Source organism: Actinia tenebrosa, unplaced genomic scaffold, assembly GCF_029948245.1.
Source record: "Actinia tenebrosa isolate PJP-AT-01 unplaced genomic scaffold, QUT_ActTen_1.0 PGA_scaffold0__85_contigs__length_37466705, whole genome shotgun sequence".
In the NCBI taxonomy this organism is placed as follows: domain Eukaryota; kingdom Metazoa; phylum Cnidaria; class Anthozoa; order Actiniaria; family Actiniidae; genus Actinia; species Actinia tenebrosa.
Window position 1 is genome coordinate 8237125 of NW_028292569.1, and position 17168 is coordinate 8254292.

General features: G+C 36.9%; 2 protein-coding genes across 4 annotated transcripts in view; both read right to left on the reverse strand.

Annotated features, from left to right (window-relative positions):
- The window catches only part of LOC116295512 (protein turtle homolog B), a 29653-nt gene extending 19163 nt beyond the window's left edge, over positions 1–10490 (reverse strand). The window contains exons 1-3 of one of the 3 annotated variants that reach the window (XM_031703347.2): positions 10311–10490; positions 3647–3712; positions 3455–3507 (exon numbers count right to left, since the gene is read on the reverse strand). The gene's annotated coding sequence lies outside the window, so the exon portion shown is untranslated. Of the gene's footprint in view, positions 1–3454; positions 3508–3646; positions 3799–3831; positions 3941–10310 lie in introns of those variants that run through there. The other 2 variants (XM_031703348.2, XM_031703346.2) reach the window with 2 other exon arrangements.
- Positions 10491–10986: 496 nt separating this feature from the next.
- Positions 10987–15512, reverse strand: LOC116295493 (RNA-binding protein 7). The gene is made up of 2 exons (XM_031703318.2): positions 15289–15512; positions 10987–13862 (listed from the first exon to the last, which is right to left on the reverse strand). The coding sequence occupies exons 1-2, from the start codon at positions 15385–15387 to the stop codon at positions 13416–13418; spliced, it is 546 nt and encodes a 181-aa protein (XP_031559178.1). The 5' UTR covers positions 15388–15512; the 3' UTR covers positions 10987–13415.
- Between the last annotated feature and the right edge of the window lie 1656 nt (positions 15513–17168).

Consider the following 17168-nt stretch of genomic DNA (forward strand, 5'->3'; position numbering starts at 1 on the left):
AAGACGCACAAAGAATCCTGGAGTGCAATGAGGATGCTTGGCCGCAAATATTGCATCGAATTTATTTTTTATTGCTTAATTCTGACTACAAAGGATTTTAATGACAAAGGAAACGGTCTGCACAGACGCTAGACTAGATATTTGATTTCAATCTTTCAAAGACACGGAAGATACTTAATTCTCCAGAGTGGTAGTTATCATATTTCAAAACCTTGAAGCTATTTTTAACACATTCGCTAGCTCCTAAGTTAGACTTTTCAACATTATCCAGCTGTTATCAAAGGCATATCAAACGCCAAAAAGCAGTTAGATTAATAAGCTATTGTACTCATACATATCTAGTACAAAAGGCCATTATTTTTTTCAAACCCCTTGGGGACAATTAACTAATTAAAAAATAAACCATTAGCTTATAAATTGTGCAAAAGTTTTTTCTTAAAGCTTTTTACCTGACTTATAATAATATGAGTTAAATGTAATATGAGTAATTCTCAGTGCAGATTTTTATCAATTCATGCGCTTATTAATGGCTACTCATATACGTTAGTTTAGCGCTGTTCTAGCTATGGGCTCATATTTGAAAGTATCCCAAGCACGAGAGTGCTCTGCGGGATTATGAACCATGAAATTTGAGTTACTAGTAACAATAGGGCACAGCAAACAAAGCCATTTAAAAGGGTTTTGAGTTCTCCTCTAGAACTAAATCCATGGAATCCATTTTGTATTCAGATCGGTGAACTAAGTGTCAAGTATCGTCAAGAAACAAGGAGTGGCAAGCGATCAATAATCCTGTAATGTTTTGCGGTTAAGCTATTGGTCAACTGTGGAATGCAAGAAATCTTTTTTGTGTTCGAGTACTGTAAAAATGTACTCTTGACACAAGGCTTAACCTGACACTTGAGAACGATGGCTAAGAAAACACATCAAATCTGCAGGAAATGATGGGTCTTTATATTCTAACCAGTGGAAAAGGTATGGCAAATATACCGATGTAAACGGTATTACGTCACAACGAACAATGAACATGCAATAATAACCTGTTGATTGTGATATGTATGATACATTATATGACTTACTTAGTCTCTTTATTCTAATCAGTGGAAAAGGTATGGCAAATATACCGATGTAAAGGGATTACGTCACAACGAACAATGAACATGCAATAATAACCTGTTGATTGTGATATGTACTATGATATATCATAGCCCTATATGACTTACTTAAGTCTCTCTATTCTAACCAGTGGAAAAGGTATGGCAAAACTCCATTTTAAGATTCCGTTCAGTGACCACAAATAATATCTAGTTCCAAGCAGAGGCTGGAGTTGCCGCGTATGATCAAAAGTATAGTTTTGCTATGAGCGGAAACTCCAACCTCGACATGAAACTATTATTCGTGGTCACTGATCGGAACTGTAAAACGAGGTATTGTACGGATATGAACTGTATTACGTCACAATTGATCTATGAATACGGCATACTGTGCATTTAAAAAATAACCTGTTCATTATGAATGGAACAGTAATGACTATCAAAAACTGCGACAAACCCGAATAAAGAAAAAAGAACAATAGTCACGTGATTTCCCACAATGGCATGAGCTCCCGTGTCAGAGCAACCTTTGGATAAGAAAGGTGGAGAAATTTATACTACAGAAAGGCTTGTACTAAGTACATTAGAATAGACTGTGCTATTCGAGATGATTCGAGATGTTCTCTTCTGTATGTGACTGGGCAACAAAGTGAAAACGTCCGAATCTTTCTCTTGCGTTTTATCCGTAGTTTGCTGGGGTGTCATACTTTGACAGATAATTTATTATATTCTTGTGAGAAAAGATAGAAACTAAAGAAGGGAAAAGACGAAAACGAAGGAGAAAAATGACCGTAATTCAAGTTCAACCGACGACGACTCCGTTCGCGAGCGGAAACTAACGGGCAGAGGTTCAGCCGACTGGAACTTTAACCGGAAGATCGAAAATCTCACGCAAACTGCCGAAATAAAACACATAAAATAAATAATAAGAATAAATAAATATATATTTGTTACTAGGATTCTGATTTGCACTACATATAGGACTACATGATTTGAGATATGTAAATACTATAAATAGGACTACATGATTTTAGATATAGTTTTAGTCGGTTTTGATTCTTAATGATTGTAAAGATTGTAAAGCGCATTAGATCATATATTTTAATGAATTTTTGTGCTATATAAGTAATAAAATTATTATTTATTACCAGAGATACAATAATATAGCTTGAGGTCATAGTAACAACTTCCCTATGAGACAGAGTTGCAGAGGAATAGCATTTTATAGTTGTAAATACGTTGTTTTCAAAGCCTCCATTTTCTTGCTCTCCTTTTTTTAACGTTTCTGTTTGAATCACTTTTGACTTTTCGTTTGGTTTTATGCGCTTTCACAATAAGTGGCGCTTTTGAGTTTGCATTGAAACAAAAATGATTGTAAAACGAGAAATAGAAACTTAAAAGAAAGATATAAATCTGAAAGAAACGAAAATTGCAACGGCGCTAAGTCAGTGCACTGTGGTCGTTACCCGCTTCTGCGCACTGCTGACAACCAAAGTACAAGAATATGCTCTAAGAGGGAGCAGAAAAAGCTATAGAAGAGCAGCGATTGACAAAAGACTCCACGACAAAACGCCTGGACAATACATTACCAGCTATTTTAAAACGTAGTGTACAGATGCGATCCGCGGTATCAATGGATGAATCACTAGACAAAGCGATGAAAATTCACTAACGTCAAATAGTAAAGAAAAGTCAATATCATCCAGCTTTGTCAATTTTACTACAAATAGTTTCCAGACAAAAAGCAACGAAAATATTTTTTGGATGCAAAATTTATTTATTTTGTTTCTTTTAGAATTGCTTTCGACTCGAAATGATAATGAAATACACTAGAACCATGAGAGTAAATTGAGCGCCGAAAAAAACGATCTACTGCGCCCGCTCACCTTGACTTTACTACTTGATAATTAATAGATTCAAATAAACCTACATTTCATAGACAGAAAACCTCAAGACGTAGAATGAATACATGAATTTTACGCAAGTTTCGGCTACGAATTAGCATATCAAATAACAAGATGATGTCTGAGAGAGTTTTTCTTGATTATCTTGGTCATGTCTACGTAAATTGAATTTCACTTGTCCATAATTTTTCGGTTGCAACACTTCTTGGAAATGACAAAAAAAGGTTTCATAATGTCAGAAATTCTATTAATGTTTTTTCTTTTCTGGAGAAGATTTCAGTGTAGATTTTATCTAGTAAAATGGATTGAATAGAAGAATACAAAACGATTCATCGAGCTGTACGAAAGGCTTTAGATTTGCTTTGTTGCGCTTTGAAAGAATTTGCAATGATATTACATAGGAGCTCGCTGGCTATAGCTAAGTCGCACAAAGAATATCTTTAAATACTGAATACTTACAGTTTCGAAGATTGAAGAAATCATAAAACCAAAAAAACAATGAAACTCGAAGCCTACAAGAAAAGAAAATGGCCATGGATTATAACACGGAAGCAACGAAGCATGGATGGTGGTCAGCGCCGAAGACTAGAAAGCATTCTTCAAGTACACATCATTCTTTGATTCCGCAACTTCCCGTTGAGAACAGCTCACCTTCTGATAAGCATAGAGAGTTAAGTCCAGTCGCTCCTCGGCCGTGGAAAACTCACACTTTTTTATCTGGAAACCACAAGAGAATGCAATGTATGAGACACAAAATCACATCACATCTGTTTGGTGTTATTCTACACGCGAACGAGTGGCCAACTATATTAGGGTTGCTACGCTTTTCTACTGACCCGTGAATGAAAGAGTAGCTTAGCAGGGGTTGCAAGGCCTGATGACACACACATGCGTATGTACAAAAACCGCTCGCTAGGTCGTCCATCGAGTATAAGCTCCAGCTACAAAGAATTGTTTTCTTGGTTTGAACACAATAAATATTTCATTCATTTTCAAAGACTGCTGCATAGCGAATGGTGCGTCACATATCGTAGTTGATGAAATTATTAATCGCCGGAGATCAAAGCGCTGGGGCGGCCATCTCATATTGCCCTGTAAAACCATTACAACCTTTGATACAAAAACTAAAACAATATTTCCCCCCTTTTTTACGTCTACGAAATAATTTTTTAAAATGTAAAAAATAAAGATATTTCCATAATCACAAAACCAGACGTTCGATAATTATTCGGTCAGCTGTATTGTCACATAATGGCCATATATTTTGATAAACCATTTCTTTGGCGTAAGCACTCTCATAACTGTACGTGCGCGTCTCATACTTCACGCAATAGTCCAACTAGGTCACATGACTACATTATCTTAAGTAGCAATAGTAAGCTACGATTTTCATTGAATTAAGTAAGAATCCCCTCAATGGCGGATCACTACATCTTGAATCCTATTTGAAGTTAAGATATTCAAACATATTTAATGTCTTAGCTAATTTTTAGTCAAAGTATGATTGTCATGAAGTCTGCCGTCTGGTTTTCCGCAATAAACTAAACTACATATAAAGTCTAACTGTCAATTTGAAGTTTGAGAATTTTTGTTGTCGTATAATTTGAAATAAAAATGTAACTTCGAAGAAGAGTAAGAAACTAGTTTTAAAAACTTAGATTTTTCGAAAATAAGACCTATGTTTTTTCTTATTCTGAAAATACCATTTCTTTTTACATGCATTTCATTACTTTCTATCTTAATGACAAGTTTACAATTGCATATTACTCGCTCATTTCATAAAATACGCCATCCTTGCTCATTTGTTAACTATCCGCCCCAAGCGTCCATTCCGAATATTTTACAACCAAACAAACTTGAACCTTTTAGCTATGCATTTCCAGATTTTTGATAAATTGTGATTATTTTGCTTAAATGAATGAAATAACTGCATAATAATGGATAGATTCTATTGTAAAAAAGTTGAATATTAATGCTGAATGACTGCGTGATTCGAGGTTCGCCGGAGTCTAGCTGGGAAATTATAACGAGAGTCTTTTAGAAGCCTAAAAGCGAGAGCACACGATACAACATTGCGCGCAATATTGCCGGTCAATGTTGCTGAAGAAGTTCTTTATCAGGAACGTTGCGTGCAAAAAATTACGCCGTGCGACATGGCTCACATTATCGATTGCATGCAACATTGCGCGCAAATGCAATTTTGCACAGCGCCACGCGCAAACTTATTTTTGATTTTGTACTATTTTCCAATGGCTGGCAAAGCTGTTCATTATGCAGTTAGCCAACCATTTTTCTGGTCGTAATACTTACCATACTAACAACCGGCGTCGCAAGATACAGAAGGCATAAACTTAAGTCCTACACTCACTTTTTGCGATGCTTGTGAAATACAACTTCTTCCCTGAATTAATCCGGTTTAATATTAGAAAGAAAAAGAAATGTGTCGCTTTTTTGGGAGTAATGTCCTTTTGACTGACACTGATACTACAAACACCGGCTACAAGAATATAAAATGATATCAGGTAACCTGAGATTGCGAAGTTAAAAAATTTCAATAAAACGAGGAAAGAAAATATGGTAAAGTGATTAATGCATTCGCGTCTTTGTAAATGCAGTTTTTTTAAGCACAAATTAAATTGGATAATACAAAAAAATCCACTTTCATTACGCTTTCTTTTCAATTTAAAACTTGAGATTTAACTCTGAACTGGCAATTTCCGACAGAGTAATTATAGTCAGGTAATGACTAGAGATTTTACTCCAAGCTAAGTTAATTTCCAACCTATTTTTAAGTCTTGAATATCGACTTACCTTTCTCAGTTTTTTTCTTTTTTTCTCAGTTTACTAAAACAGAAAACCAACCGTATTAAACCGCGTTTTTTTTCAGATTTCTGACGCGGATTTCTAGAACATAACGTTCACAAAAAAATAAATAAATAAATAAATAAAAGGCAATGATGAACCGACTTGAGAAAAACTAGCGTTTATCGATAAAAAATTAACGACGTCTTTCTGTCACTTTTGTCTAACAGATTTCAGTTATCGGTAGTAAATGGATAAACAAAATTATGCGACAAGTAATTAGAACTCTTGGAATACTGATCAATGTTTTTTTGTCTGGGAACTAATTTTATACTTTATAATTTTCCCCCGTAAGATTAATAAGTATTATAGATATCATTAAACATCAATAAAATGGAAAATGTTAAGAATCGTACTCAATATTGCAATGGATATCTTATTGAAAGTCTGCCAAACTAAAAAACCATAAATATTAAGTTTGATATTGGTACACAAGACAGACAGACAGCCATCTGTTCGATTACGCGACCTCCGTTATCAAGCTTATTTGTCTATAACAGAGCAGGACTCAAAATCGGCTAAACCAGTAAGGACGTAAGAAACCGAACCTCAAGATAAGAGAGACAAACACCAAGGGTTACGTAGTAATCTGATCGTTCGGTTGCTTGGCAACTAAAATTAATTGGCAATTCGTTTTTTCGCGAAACTTCCAAGTATTTCAAATCAACAGAATGAATCTGAGGAACAATCAGAAATAATAATAATAATAATCTTTGGGGAGAGGGGGGGGGGGACTATCGAATTATGACTGAAGCCATTATAATAAACAAAACGTTTACTCTTTGTAGACAGTAAAAATTAATTTGCAATGTTACAAATATACTGTACTCACCGTAGGTTTAAAACTGGACAATGGGGAGAGGGGGTTATAAAGTTAAAGAGATGGGAAACTTTTTTTGCCTACAAATTTTATAACGGGAGAGGACATACACTCTGTGCTTGGGATTCCTGTGAAGTCCCTATTCCTCTCCCCAGACCTAGAGCTTGAGGCAGCCTAAAGGAAAAGGCCAATCAATGGATGACTTATCATACGGATCAATGGATGATTTATCAGTGATCAAGAGGTGATGTACATACACTACAATTAATCATTGATTATTCTTCCAATAAGACTAGTGAGTAGGCGGTTTGAAGGAGTGGGAGTAGAGGAAGAACAAATTCATATTGGACGGTATTCTTTCCTGACTTCCAGGAAATTACAGAAAGATGGAAAAGCACTACACGACATGATTTTAATCTTATCAAGTTCACAGGTGCAAAATTTGGGTTCCCTGTGGCATCCCTACCCCTCTTTCCAGGAGATACCCCAAGATCTAGGCTGGGAAAATGTCAACCAAGGAATGATTAATCATACCATTCACCAAGAAACTGCATGGTCTACAAATATTTAATTCTTAAGACTATATCTAGGAATGAGTTAGCATAGACAGGAAGAATAAGGTTAGGCATTTCCTCATTCACCCTCCATAGGGGTAGGTAAGGGTATCTTGAACACTCTAAAATTTAATTGTAAAAATTATAAGAACATTGTAGCATGCACTTAATGCCTTTAGCCACTCTAAGACTCCCCATAGGCCCGTGACTAGGGCCTTGAAAAGGGAGGTCAATTTTTCTACCAATATTAATTAGGCCATTTCTTGAATAACTAAAATAGCGCTTAACTCCTACAAAGGTGGAGAGGGAGGTCATTTAAACTATCGAACCGCCCCTGGCGATGGGCCTGCCCCACCAACTAGTCCATGGGTTCTAGAGCCTGAGTGCTTAATTTCCAGTCGTAGGTTAATTAACACTGGAGCAAGATATCTACATTTTTGAATTCAGGGTACCCACTAGCCTGCTTAGCGGTGCTGTGAGAAAAGGAGAGGGGGACTGGAGAGACAAAAATGTAAAAAAAAATCAAAACAATGTTTCAGTTAAAAAACGTTTAAATGAATAAATTTCATTTAGAGAAACAACAAACCACAAAAGACAAACCACAGACTGCTTTAATGAATTACCGACAGTAAGGCCCTGTTAGGAATGAATTACAACAAGTGACAGAAATTGCATTCCATGGGTACCCCCACTAGTAGGGGGCCTGACATCCTCACACCTCACTACCCCCTCTCTGCCAAAAAATAAATATGGAAATAACACATGCTCATTTTAACATGCGTCAATGCATTAAGTGTCTGTATAGTATAAACAATGACCAAAAATAAATTGATTATGGGAAAGTGGAATAATCATTGAAAATTATTCCTCAGCCAATATATTTAAAGGTCTGAAATTGCGTTTTTTCCTCATTGTTCTCTCCATGAATAGGGCTTACCTAGCAAGATTACATTGAAATTAGCTATCACTACTGCTGGCATAATTGTATTTTTTTAGTATACCTAAATGGATATTTGGTATCTATGATACATAGCCTACAGATATATCAAGACGTGCTTAAAACCCAGATGCTAGTCACTAAATAATTAATGAATATTATACCAGTCGACAACAACTACTTATTAGAGGCCATAGACATGCAATCCTGTTCTTGTGCATATTAACCAGTCAAAATAAACCCTGTGACAATAAGAAATGAATTTATTTGCATACAGAAGTTATTTACAGTGAGGAAACTCGAACCATGAACACTTCAGTTTTCCGTCAATTTTTAAAAGCACACTATAAATCATGACCATTGAGCCAATCGATTGGAAATAAGCTTTATTTTGAGCTTTATTTTGATCACTCAGTGTGATTTGAACTCAATTTTTCATTTTAGAGGTTTTGAAACAGTAGAAAGTTCAGGAAATAATGACCTGAAAAAAACTGGAAGTGCTCACGGTTGAGTGATGTCCTTCGACACCTCACTGCTACGTCCAATTTTTTTTTAAAATAGCCAGTTTTTATGAGATTGGCTTACAAATGTAAACTTGATTCCAGATAATATCAAAATAACTAAACTACATTTATTGAAATATTTAATTAATGTAGGATCAATAACTTTCAAAAATGATCGCTTGCATTGCAGTCAAGAAAGAGAGCAAGCTTCTTATATCTTTATAATGCTATAGGTGCAATATAGAGGGGTATTGAGTGCAAGTTAATTCCCAGTGGAATCAATTTTCTTAGATTGTCGGGATGAATAATAAAGGCTGATTAGTGACTGCAAAGTACTAGTGTCTGGATAAATACTAGTATAACTACAAAACGAAATTCAACATGAAAAAGCAACTTTTCATTAATAATTTATCGGCAGATCTCTCTCTGTAAGAAATACAACTCTTTTAGTAAAATAAAATCACTAGCTCAGTTTTTCTTTATAAATAGATTTAATTTTAGATCTACCAGAGCATTAACCTATTTTCTAGACAGCTTTATTAGTCTAAATATAAATGTTACATAAACCTTAAGGCGAATGGAATTCATTATGATATGTTGCGAAAGCCTCCCACTAGATCTGCGGGTGCAAGCAAAATAAATACATATTTAAATATTCTTCAAAATTTATGTAGTATCTTGGACTACAGAGTTGCTTTAGGTAGAGATATAGTGATGGAACTGAGTCAGAAACCAATCTTCGCGGACGATTTTACAATCAGTCGACTGCACCTGCACTTGAGACATCCATCGATCTTTGCATATTTATCACAGTGCGGGAAACCAGTTCTTATAAAGAAAGAGAATAAAGTCTTTGATCTATAGACGTTATTCAAATGTTTGAAGATCACACTATAAGAAATCGGTCCGGATTGTATTATTTAGATAAGAGACTTTAGTAGGATCGGATTGAGCGCTTTTTATTTTTGCAGGTTCGGACAGGTCACACATCATATTAACCTACTGTCGCTAGTAGAGTATATATTGTGGCACATCTTTATAGCATTTTCAATGAGGAAGTTGTGACTTTCCACAGACTTTTGCTTACGTTCATTCATAATAGCTGAATGAAAAATACTGAAAGTCTTCTTAAGATAATGTAAACAGCAGTTTAAAAAAGGTCTTATATTCGGCTTGAAAATTCAACCGGTAAATGGGAAAATTAACCCATTTGGAACCATTTGTGCAATTACTTTGCTGCGCGCCGTGTGTGTCTGCAGAATGTATTCCCCTTCGGTTTTTAAAATGTTATCTCCGACTTAATATTTTATCGACATTCTATCTGTTCTAGGAGAAGAAGAAGAATAAACGTAAATAAAATGTAGTTGTTATTATTATATTCGATTGCATGAGTTTTGCCTGAATGGCGTCTAGTTTAGTCACTAAAAGCATGGGAAAAACTAAGGTCGAATAAATGCCGGTAAAATCTTCGAAAAGGAAATTCTCGTTGGCTTGAACAGTTTTTCTATCATTACACATAGATTTAGAGTCAAAACGCTATAATGAAGCACGTATTTAAGCTTTAAGTAGTGGGTGCAGAAATGAAGAAATCTTTGACCAAAGACACAAATATTTCAAGTCGCCCACAACAAAAGCTTACCTGAAAATAAGATGGAATTTCCCCTCGACCTTCTGATAGTTTGAAAACCACGGACTTCATGAGTGTAACCGCGAATCTTTTACATTGTCAGTCCACTAAAATCCTGAAGTGTTTCAGCACTCCTTTCTCGATCCAAGTCGCCGTTTGACGAGAGAATTTTCTACAAATCCATTTTCTGTCTGAAAGAGTGAAAAAGCACGCTGACCTGTCTCGTGAGCCGGCTCGACTCCGCCTCCACTATATAGTTCTCAGAGCTTTTTCAAATAAATATTCCAAAAATTCACAATTGGACTTGTCAGACTTGAACCATCAAGTGGAAGGCACTTTTATTATTGTGGGTTCGAACGTCAGAGGTACTTTGCACCATTTGATGAAAAGAAGAACCTTTGCAGTGGACCGGAATAGAATTGAAAAATATTTTGACGGGTACCTTTAGTCAGCCTCTAAATGAGAATCAACCAAACAAATATAAAAAGTATATGAAAGATTGGCAAATAATTCCTGAATGATTTGAATATTTCAGGATGAAGGCTTGAAAATATTCGATCTTTGGCAGCATATGATCCGCAATGCAAATCCTCTGCAAGGTCTGTAAGGCACCCCACTGGGCTTTCAAACCAAACAATTTCATTGTAGGGACGACGACGATGCATTTTAATCACACAAATTAGCTGGATTTCTTTTTAATTTTGTGTGTTTAATGTACACATTATATTTAAATGAATAACCAATGACGTCAAAAATAATGTAAAATTTTTTCCCCAGAGTGGGGTTGCCTCCTCTGAGTTCGTGAATGCGATCGAGTCAATTAGTTTGTCCATTACATTCAGCGAAAAATCTATGAATAACTATGACTTGAATGAAAAATCGAGTGGCTATTTTACAAGTCTTGTTATCCTGCGTAAGCACAGCAACCAAAGGCACTGCAGATGTTACCAAATAAGGCAAAAAGATTTCTAATCGACTCAAATCACAAACTGGTTGATCAGTAAAGATTAAATTTAAACTAATATAACATGTTTTTTTATTGCACAATTTTAGCGAAATTCAGTGTTATTCTAATGATGAAAGTACTCTGTGACATCCCTCTAGGAGATGAAATGATATCAGGGGGCAATATATAAACAATAACATTTTTTCTGGGCGTTTACTTCGGATATTCTGCGTGGAAAATAAAAAAAGGTTATATTTGTTCAATACCAGAGGCAAACGATTAAGACAAATCGATTAAGAGAACTTATCGCCATTTGCCGGTTTGATTTAAACTGTCTGCTGATACAAAATGGAAATTTTGTTACTGTGTCAAAAAGGAAAATGGAAATTTTGGCGCATTTACGTTTTTGCTTCATTCACTGGTATCTCGTTACATCATTACCGTGGCTCGTTCAAGTTCATTTGCTCATAATTATATGATGTTTACTTTAAGAGGGGAATTCAAAACAAGAGGCTCGTAAAATTCAATTCAATTCAGTGAACATAAAATACACAGGCAGGAATCCGTTAAATAATTTGATCTGACAGACGCAACTTCTGCTTGGCTAACCATTTCAAGACAAGGACCCAAAAACGATTTTTTAGTGGCTCCTTGTATTTACACTTTTGATTTAAGTTTTTAAAAGAATAAGAAATTAAAGGCGCGATTACACGGAGCTGCTACTTGTCTCGTATCGGCGTTGCAACACAAGTTGCATGGAGCATGGCAGCGTGTAACCTACAGCGCAATTTGAAAAACGTTGCGAGCAAGTTGCAGGAATCGTTGCGAAAAGTAAAATTCGTTTCTACTTTTAGCAACGATTGCGTATCCGTTGCACCGTGTAGACACTCTTGCAACTTGTGTCGCAATGCTGTTGCAAGACAAGTTGGAGAGAAAATTGCTCTGTGTAATCGTGCCGCGTTAATGCTAGATTTTCATTTGTGTTTTCGTAACACAAATTATCATATGACCCGTACGGCCCTGCTCGCGCGCTCTAATAAAACCATTGGAAAAAAGTCACGTGATGGGGGCCGGACGGGTTGACGTAAGCGGGCCGGAAAAATCCGTCCGGCCCTGCTCGAATCCGCGCGCTTTCTTTTTCTTAATTATTTTTATTTTCGTGAGGGTCATATGATAAAATGCTCATTGACTGAGTTAGGTCGGGCCGTACGGGAAAATATTTGGCTCGAGGTCATTTGTACGGACCTCGCTGCGCTCGGTCCGTACGACATGACCTCGAGCCAAATATTTTCCCGTACGGCCCTCCCACTCAGTCAATAAGTACATATGACTGACATGCATACCGGCAGAGGCGTAGCCAGGATGTTGTCTTGTGGGCCCAAAACCCGTTTTCAGAACATATCGTATGAACTTATCACGTGACTACTTGGCCCTCTGGGTGCCTACTGCCTGGTTTGCTAATCATAGCAAGGGATTAATCATCTACGAACTAGGGACCGACTAACGTCTCACTTAGGCTTTTTCCGAGCTTCCTGATCTGTAGTCTGCAATTCCTTACGGGATAGCGGTGTTGGCCCGGATCGAAATCGCCAGCATAGCCGTAAATGCTTCGGCGTGCTGCCATATACGACGCTTCAGTAATCGATGTCTGGAAGCATTTCCCTTATTTAGAAAATAATCCCCTTCCGCCCGTCCAAAAATAGTTTCATAAACAGGATGCATCATGGTCTAGCTTGGGTATGACCAACACTATATAAGGTATGTTAAACAAGAGATGTTTGCACTGGAACCAGACTGTGTAATAATTGTCATTAGAATGGAATAAAAGATTATTTTAAAACTATGAAAAGTCTTATAGCTTCCTAATTCTGAAACTTTGGCCCTCAAAGCTAGAAACTATCACGAACTCTTCTAGCGAATATACACAAATGTTTCTTAAAACTTTGAACAAGCTTTTGTCTATTAGGTAGGCCACATAAGAAGATTTGTTCTATGTGTGAAAACAACTCATTCGTCATTTTGCAAAAGGAAATAGCCTGTGTAAGTAGAACAAGCGAAGGAGGCAAGGAACTAGAGTGAATTCACCACTTATCTACACCCCTCTTTATCCCTTAACGCCATACTCTTAAGTTAGTACATGGACTAAAATATCACTAGTTCATTGAGTGATATCAGTATCTTCTCTTCTTTTCATAATGAATCCTTGCTTGGTACTGCTGCTGCATTAAGCTATTTGGAAGTGGATTCCCATACTGAGGAGACGAATATCCTCCATGTTGGTAATTATTAGATCCGTAACTATTCTGTCCATGCCTTTGGGAATTGCCCATGTAGGGTGTCATAGCGTCATTTGGCTTTCCTTGGAATAGTGGAACAGGACTATGTCTGGAGAGGTCAGAGTTAAAGCTCAGAGGAGAAGACCTGTTAGCTTGGTTAGGTGCAGGTGATCCAATATTTTGGGGTTTAACAACAATACTTTGACCATATAAACATAATCCATTGATAAGCTCGGAAGCATATGTCACTGACACAGGGCTTGAAAACTCGACAAATCCAAAGCTACGTTGTATGCCAGTATCCTTGTCTTTAGGAATAGATACTCTGTCTACTGGTCCAGCCTTATGGTAAAAAAACAAGTTTTACATTACACAATAGACCCGTTTTGAATTCCAAATTACCACTGTGTTTCTTGATTACAGACTCATTTGCACAGGGTTAGCCTCGAGTTTGTGCAGAATATTCACGTGTTCCAGTCAAGGTCCGTCGAGTTTCGAAGTGTTTGTATTGTTGAAGTTGTGCATTCTTTACTTTACCGTTGGTATTTGTGAATATTTAAACACTGATTCGAGGCTAACCCTGTGCAAATGAGTCTGTAATCAAGGAACACAGCAGAAATTTGGAATTCGAAACTGGTCTATTATACTGGTAAAGCCAATAACAATTTGCACCATCACCCAACGGCAGCCATTTTAGACGACAGGAACAATACAATCATTATACATGAGAATGAATTCAATTCCCAAAAGTAAAGGTATTTTATTGTTCTGCTATCTAACCACAGGCAACCCAAGCTGTGTTATGGGCTCTGGCACATAATGGTGCAAAAGCTCTCTATAGACAATTTTAACTTTTATTTTGAGTGAAATGTTTTTCCATTTCATGTAACTGAGTAACCCAAGCCTCATTAGTGAGAGATAGCAGGAATGCACCACCCACGCTTTCAAATTTCTGGATTATTTCAATTTTGGAAGCAATCATTAGGATCAACTAACACTGCTAAATGTTAAGCCCCAGGTTATGTGTCTTCCAAGAGGGTGCAGCAACTCAAGGGAATTTCACATAAAAGCTTGCTATGCTTGGTTTGGAAATTGATACAGTACATGTTCTTGCTTCCTCTCATTAGAACCATTGATTCCGTTAGCTGTTCCCTCACTTAGCCCTATTGTTTGTCTTTTCTTAATTTATTTATATTTTTGTTAAAAGATTTTTTATAGTATTTAGTTAATGCAAGACTCTAAATAATAAAGGAAATTTTGACTCTGGCATTTCAAAAAATGTCTTCCCACTTGCCATAACCTCAAGCTATATTTTGAAAATTGTGCCTTACTTTAGTTATTGCTTAATTGAGGGTAGTTTAGATCTAGAAGGCCCAGTGGAAGATTAGCTTCTGCTAAACTGGTGCACTTTTGTAAAGTGTTTTTTAACCTTCTTTAAATAAAGTTTATCATTATTATCATTATTATTATTATCTAATCCAATAAAGTTAGGGATTTAAAAAAGTGATAAAATCTAACCCAACAATAACAAGTACATCTAAGTAAGCTTACATTTAAAATATACTATACGACCCTTTGTCATACAACGAGTAGGAGTTATTAACGCCAACACAGCCCTAAACGCCTGGATTTTGGAATTCTTTAATCAAAAATATACTAATTGAAATGGTTGGAAATATGAATGATAGAATCCAAAATCGTTTGGGAAAGTATTGGTCGAATAAATATGAAGATTGGTAAACTTAAGATCGTAAGAAGATTGACTTACTTGTAAAAATAGCTCCCACATGATTTCTTCAGTGACTCTTTTCTCGAGATTCCCAACGTAAACCGAACATTCTCGACTGCTGTAGTCACCCTTAGACATAGCTTAAACACTGCACTTAATAAGAAATCACTTTATAATCCTTGGTAACGATAATTATTGGAAAATAACAGTGAAAACTTGAGCAAAACGACAGAATCGAAACTAAAACTGTTGTATTGGATTGCTGGTCAGCGGACTCCGAAGGCCACAGGACTCCCAGTTTCAGTTTGTGAAGAGTGTGGAAACAGCGGAACCCGCAGACTTATCAGACTCCTGCGGAACAACCTCAGAAAAACCAAGAGAATGAAAAAATATTTTGATGCAAAAAGTCATTTATATCCATATAATATGATTGTTTATACAATATTATATTTTTCTTATAAAGAGCCTATAGTTCATATTACGTCACTGCAGTAAATACGCGATTGATCCTGCTTGACATTGATTGACAATTGCTATTTTTATGCCAATATTTACGGTGACCCATAGGAAGCACACAGCCCCATACAGCACGTTAAACAAATAAGAAAACGAGCTGCATATTAGCCAAGTTACTCTTCATAACGATCCTACGATTTGGTTAATGAGGAGGTTCTTGTAAGGAGAATGAGGCATGGGCAGAAACAAGTGGGAGGCTGGTCCATTTGGGTAAACATTGACCTGAGTATCAGGCTATCTTGGGGAGAGGGGGAGAAGAGGGCCGATATAAAGAAGGCCTTCCTTTCTCTTCACCACCTCTCCCCAGGTCCCCAAACCCCTCCCCATGCAGTCCGAAGGCATGATACTCAGGCTAGGTAGACATGCAGTACGGCAGTACCACTGATATAAACAGAAATTATTGAAGAAATAGAATACGCGTGCGCGTGCTGTATACAGTTATAAAGCACGCGGGAGTTGGCAGAGCATGAGAGAAGTGTTAGGAGAAGCATGACGCGCAGTGGAGTGCTTCTCGACACTTCTCGACACTTCTCGAGTGTTCTGCAAATCCCCAAGTGCTTTATACTGAACACAGCACAGCAAGCAAGTTTCTTATTTCTTTAATAAAATACAAATTAAATGAAAGACGAAACTGAAAGTGCGCGCGCATGCTGTGTGCTCTCATAAAGCGCGTGCTGCCAACCAATCAGAACGCGAGATTTATTAACAGTTATTTTATAAAACCATATAAGAAAGCAGAAAATACCAAGAATCCTCTTGTCAGGAAACTGTTCCCAGACAGAAAAACGCACTCCTCTTTTCTTCGATTTCCGATTTTTGAGATTGCTTTAATACCAATTAACTGTTATATACTGAATATGGCCAAAACCGAATTAAGTAGTCACTGTGTCTAAAAAACTAATCAGTGGCAATTTATGATCTCTGCAAGCGGCACAAATCGACAAACGTGTGGCGCGTGCGCTCTATATTAGTGCAGTTTTCGTATGACTGTGAAAGGTTCACGGCACGAACACGGTCGTGACACATAAAGAGATACGCAAGACAAATCACATTGCACGAGAATTTACTCTCCATCCAATCAAATACCCGGAACACGGCATAAACACGGCGCGGACACGGTCACGCCAAGATCACGGCACAATCATATTGCGCGTGAAAAAATCAGCCAATTAAAATTATAGAAAGTATCACGGTCACGGCACGTCACGCTTACGGCACTGAGATTTTCATAGTCATACGAAAACTGCACTAATAACCTGTGAGTGAATATTGAAGAAATAGAAAACGCGCGCGCGTGCTGTGTGCTGTCATAAAGCACGCGGGGGTTGGCATAACACGAGAGAAGTGTTAGGAGAAGCACGACGCGTAGCGGATGCTAATCCCCAAGTGCTTTATGACTGCAC

What these genes read in the sequence shown, in the direction of transcription:
- LOC116295493 (XM_031703318.2), bottom strand. Translation starts at nt 15,387, where the DNA reads ATGTCTAAGGGTGACTACAGCAGTCGAGAATGTTCGGTTTACGTTGGG. An exon ending in TGTGGGAGCTATTTTTACAA is followed by an intron (nt 13,863 to 15,288) that starts GTAAGTCAATCT and finishes TTTTACCATAAG; the next exon opens with GCTGGACCAGTAGACAGAGT.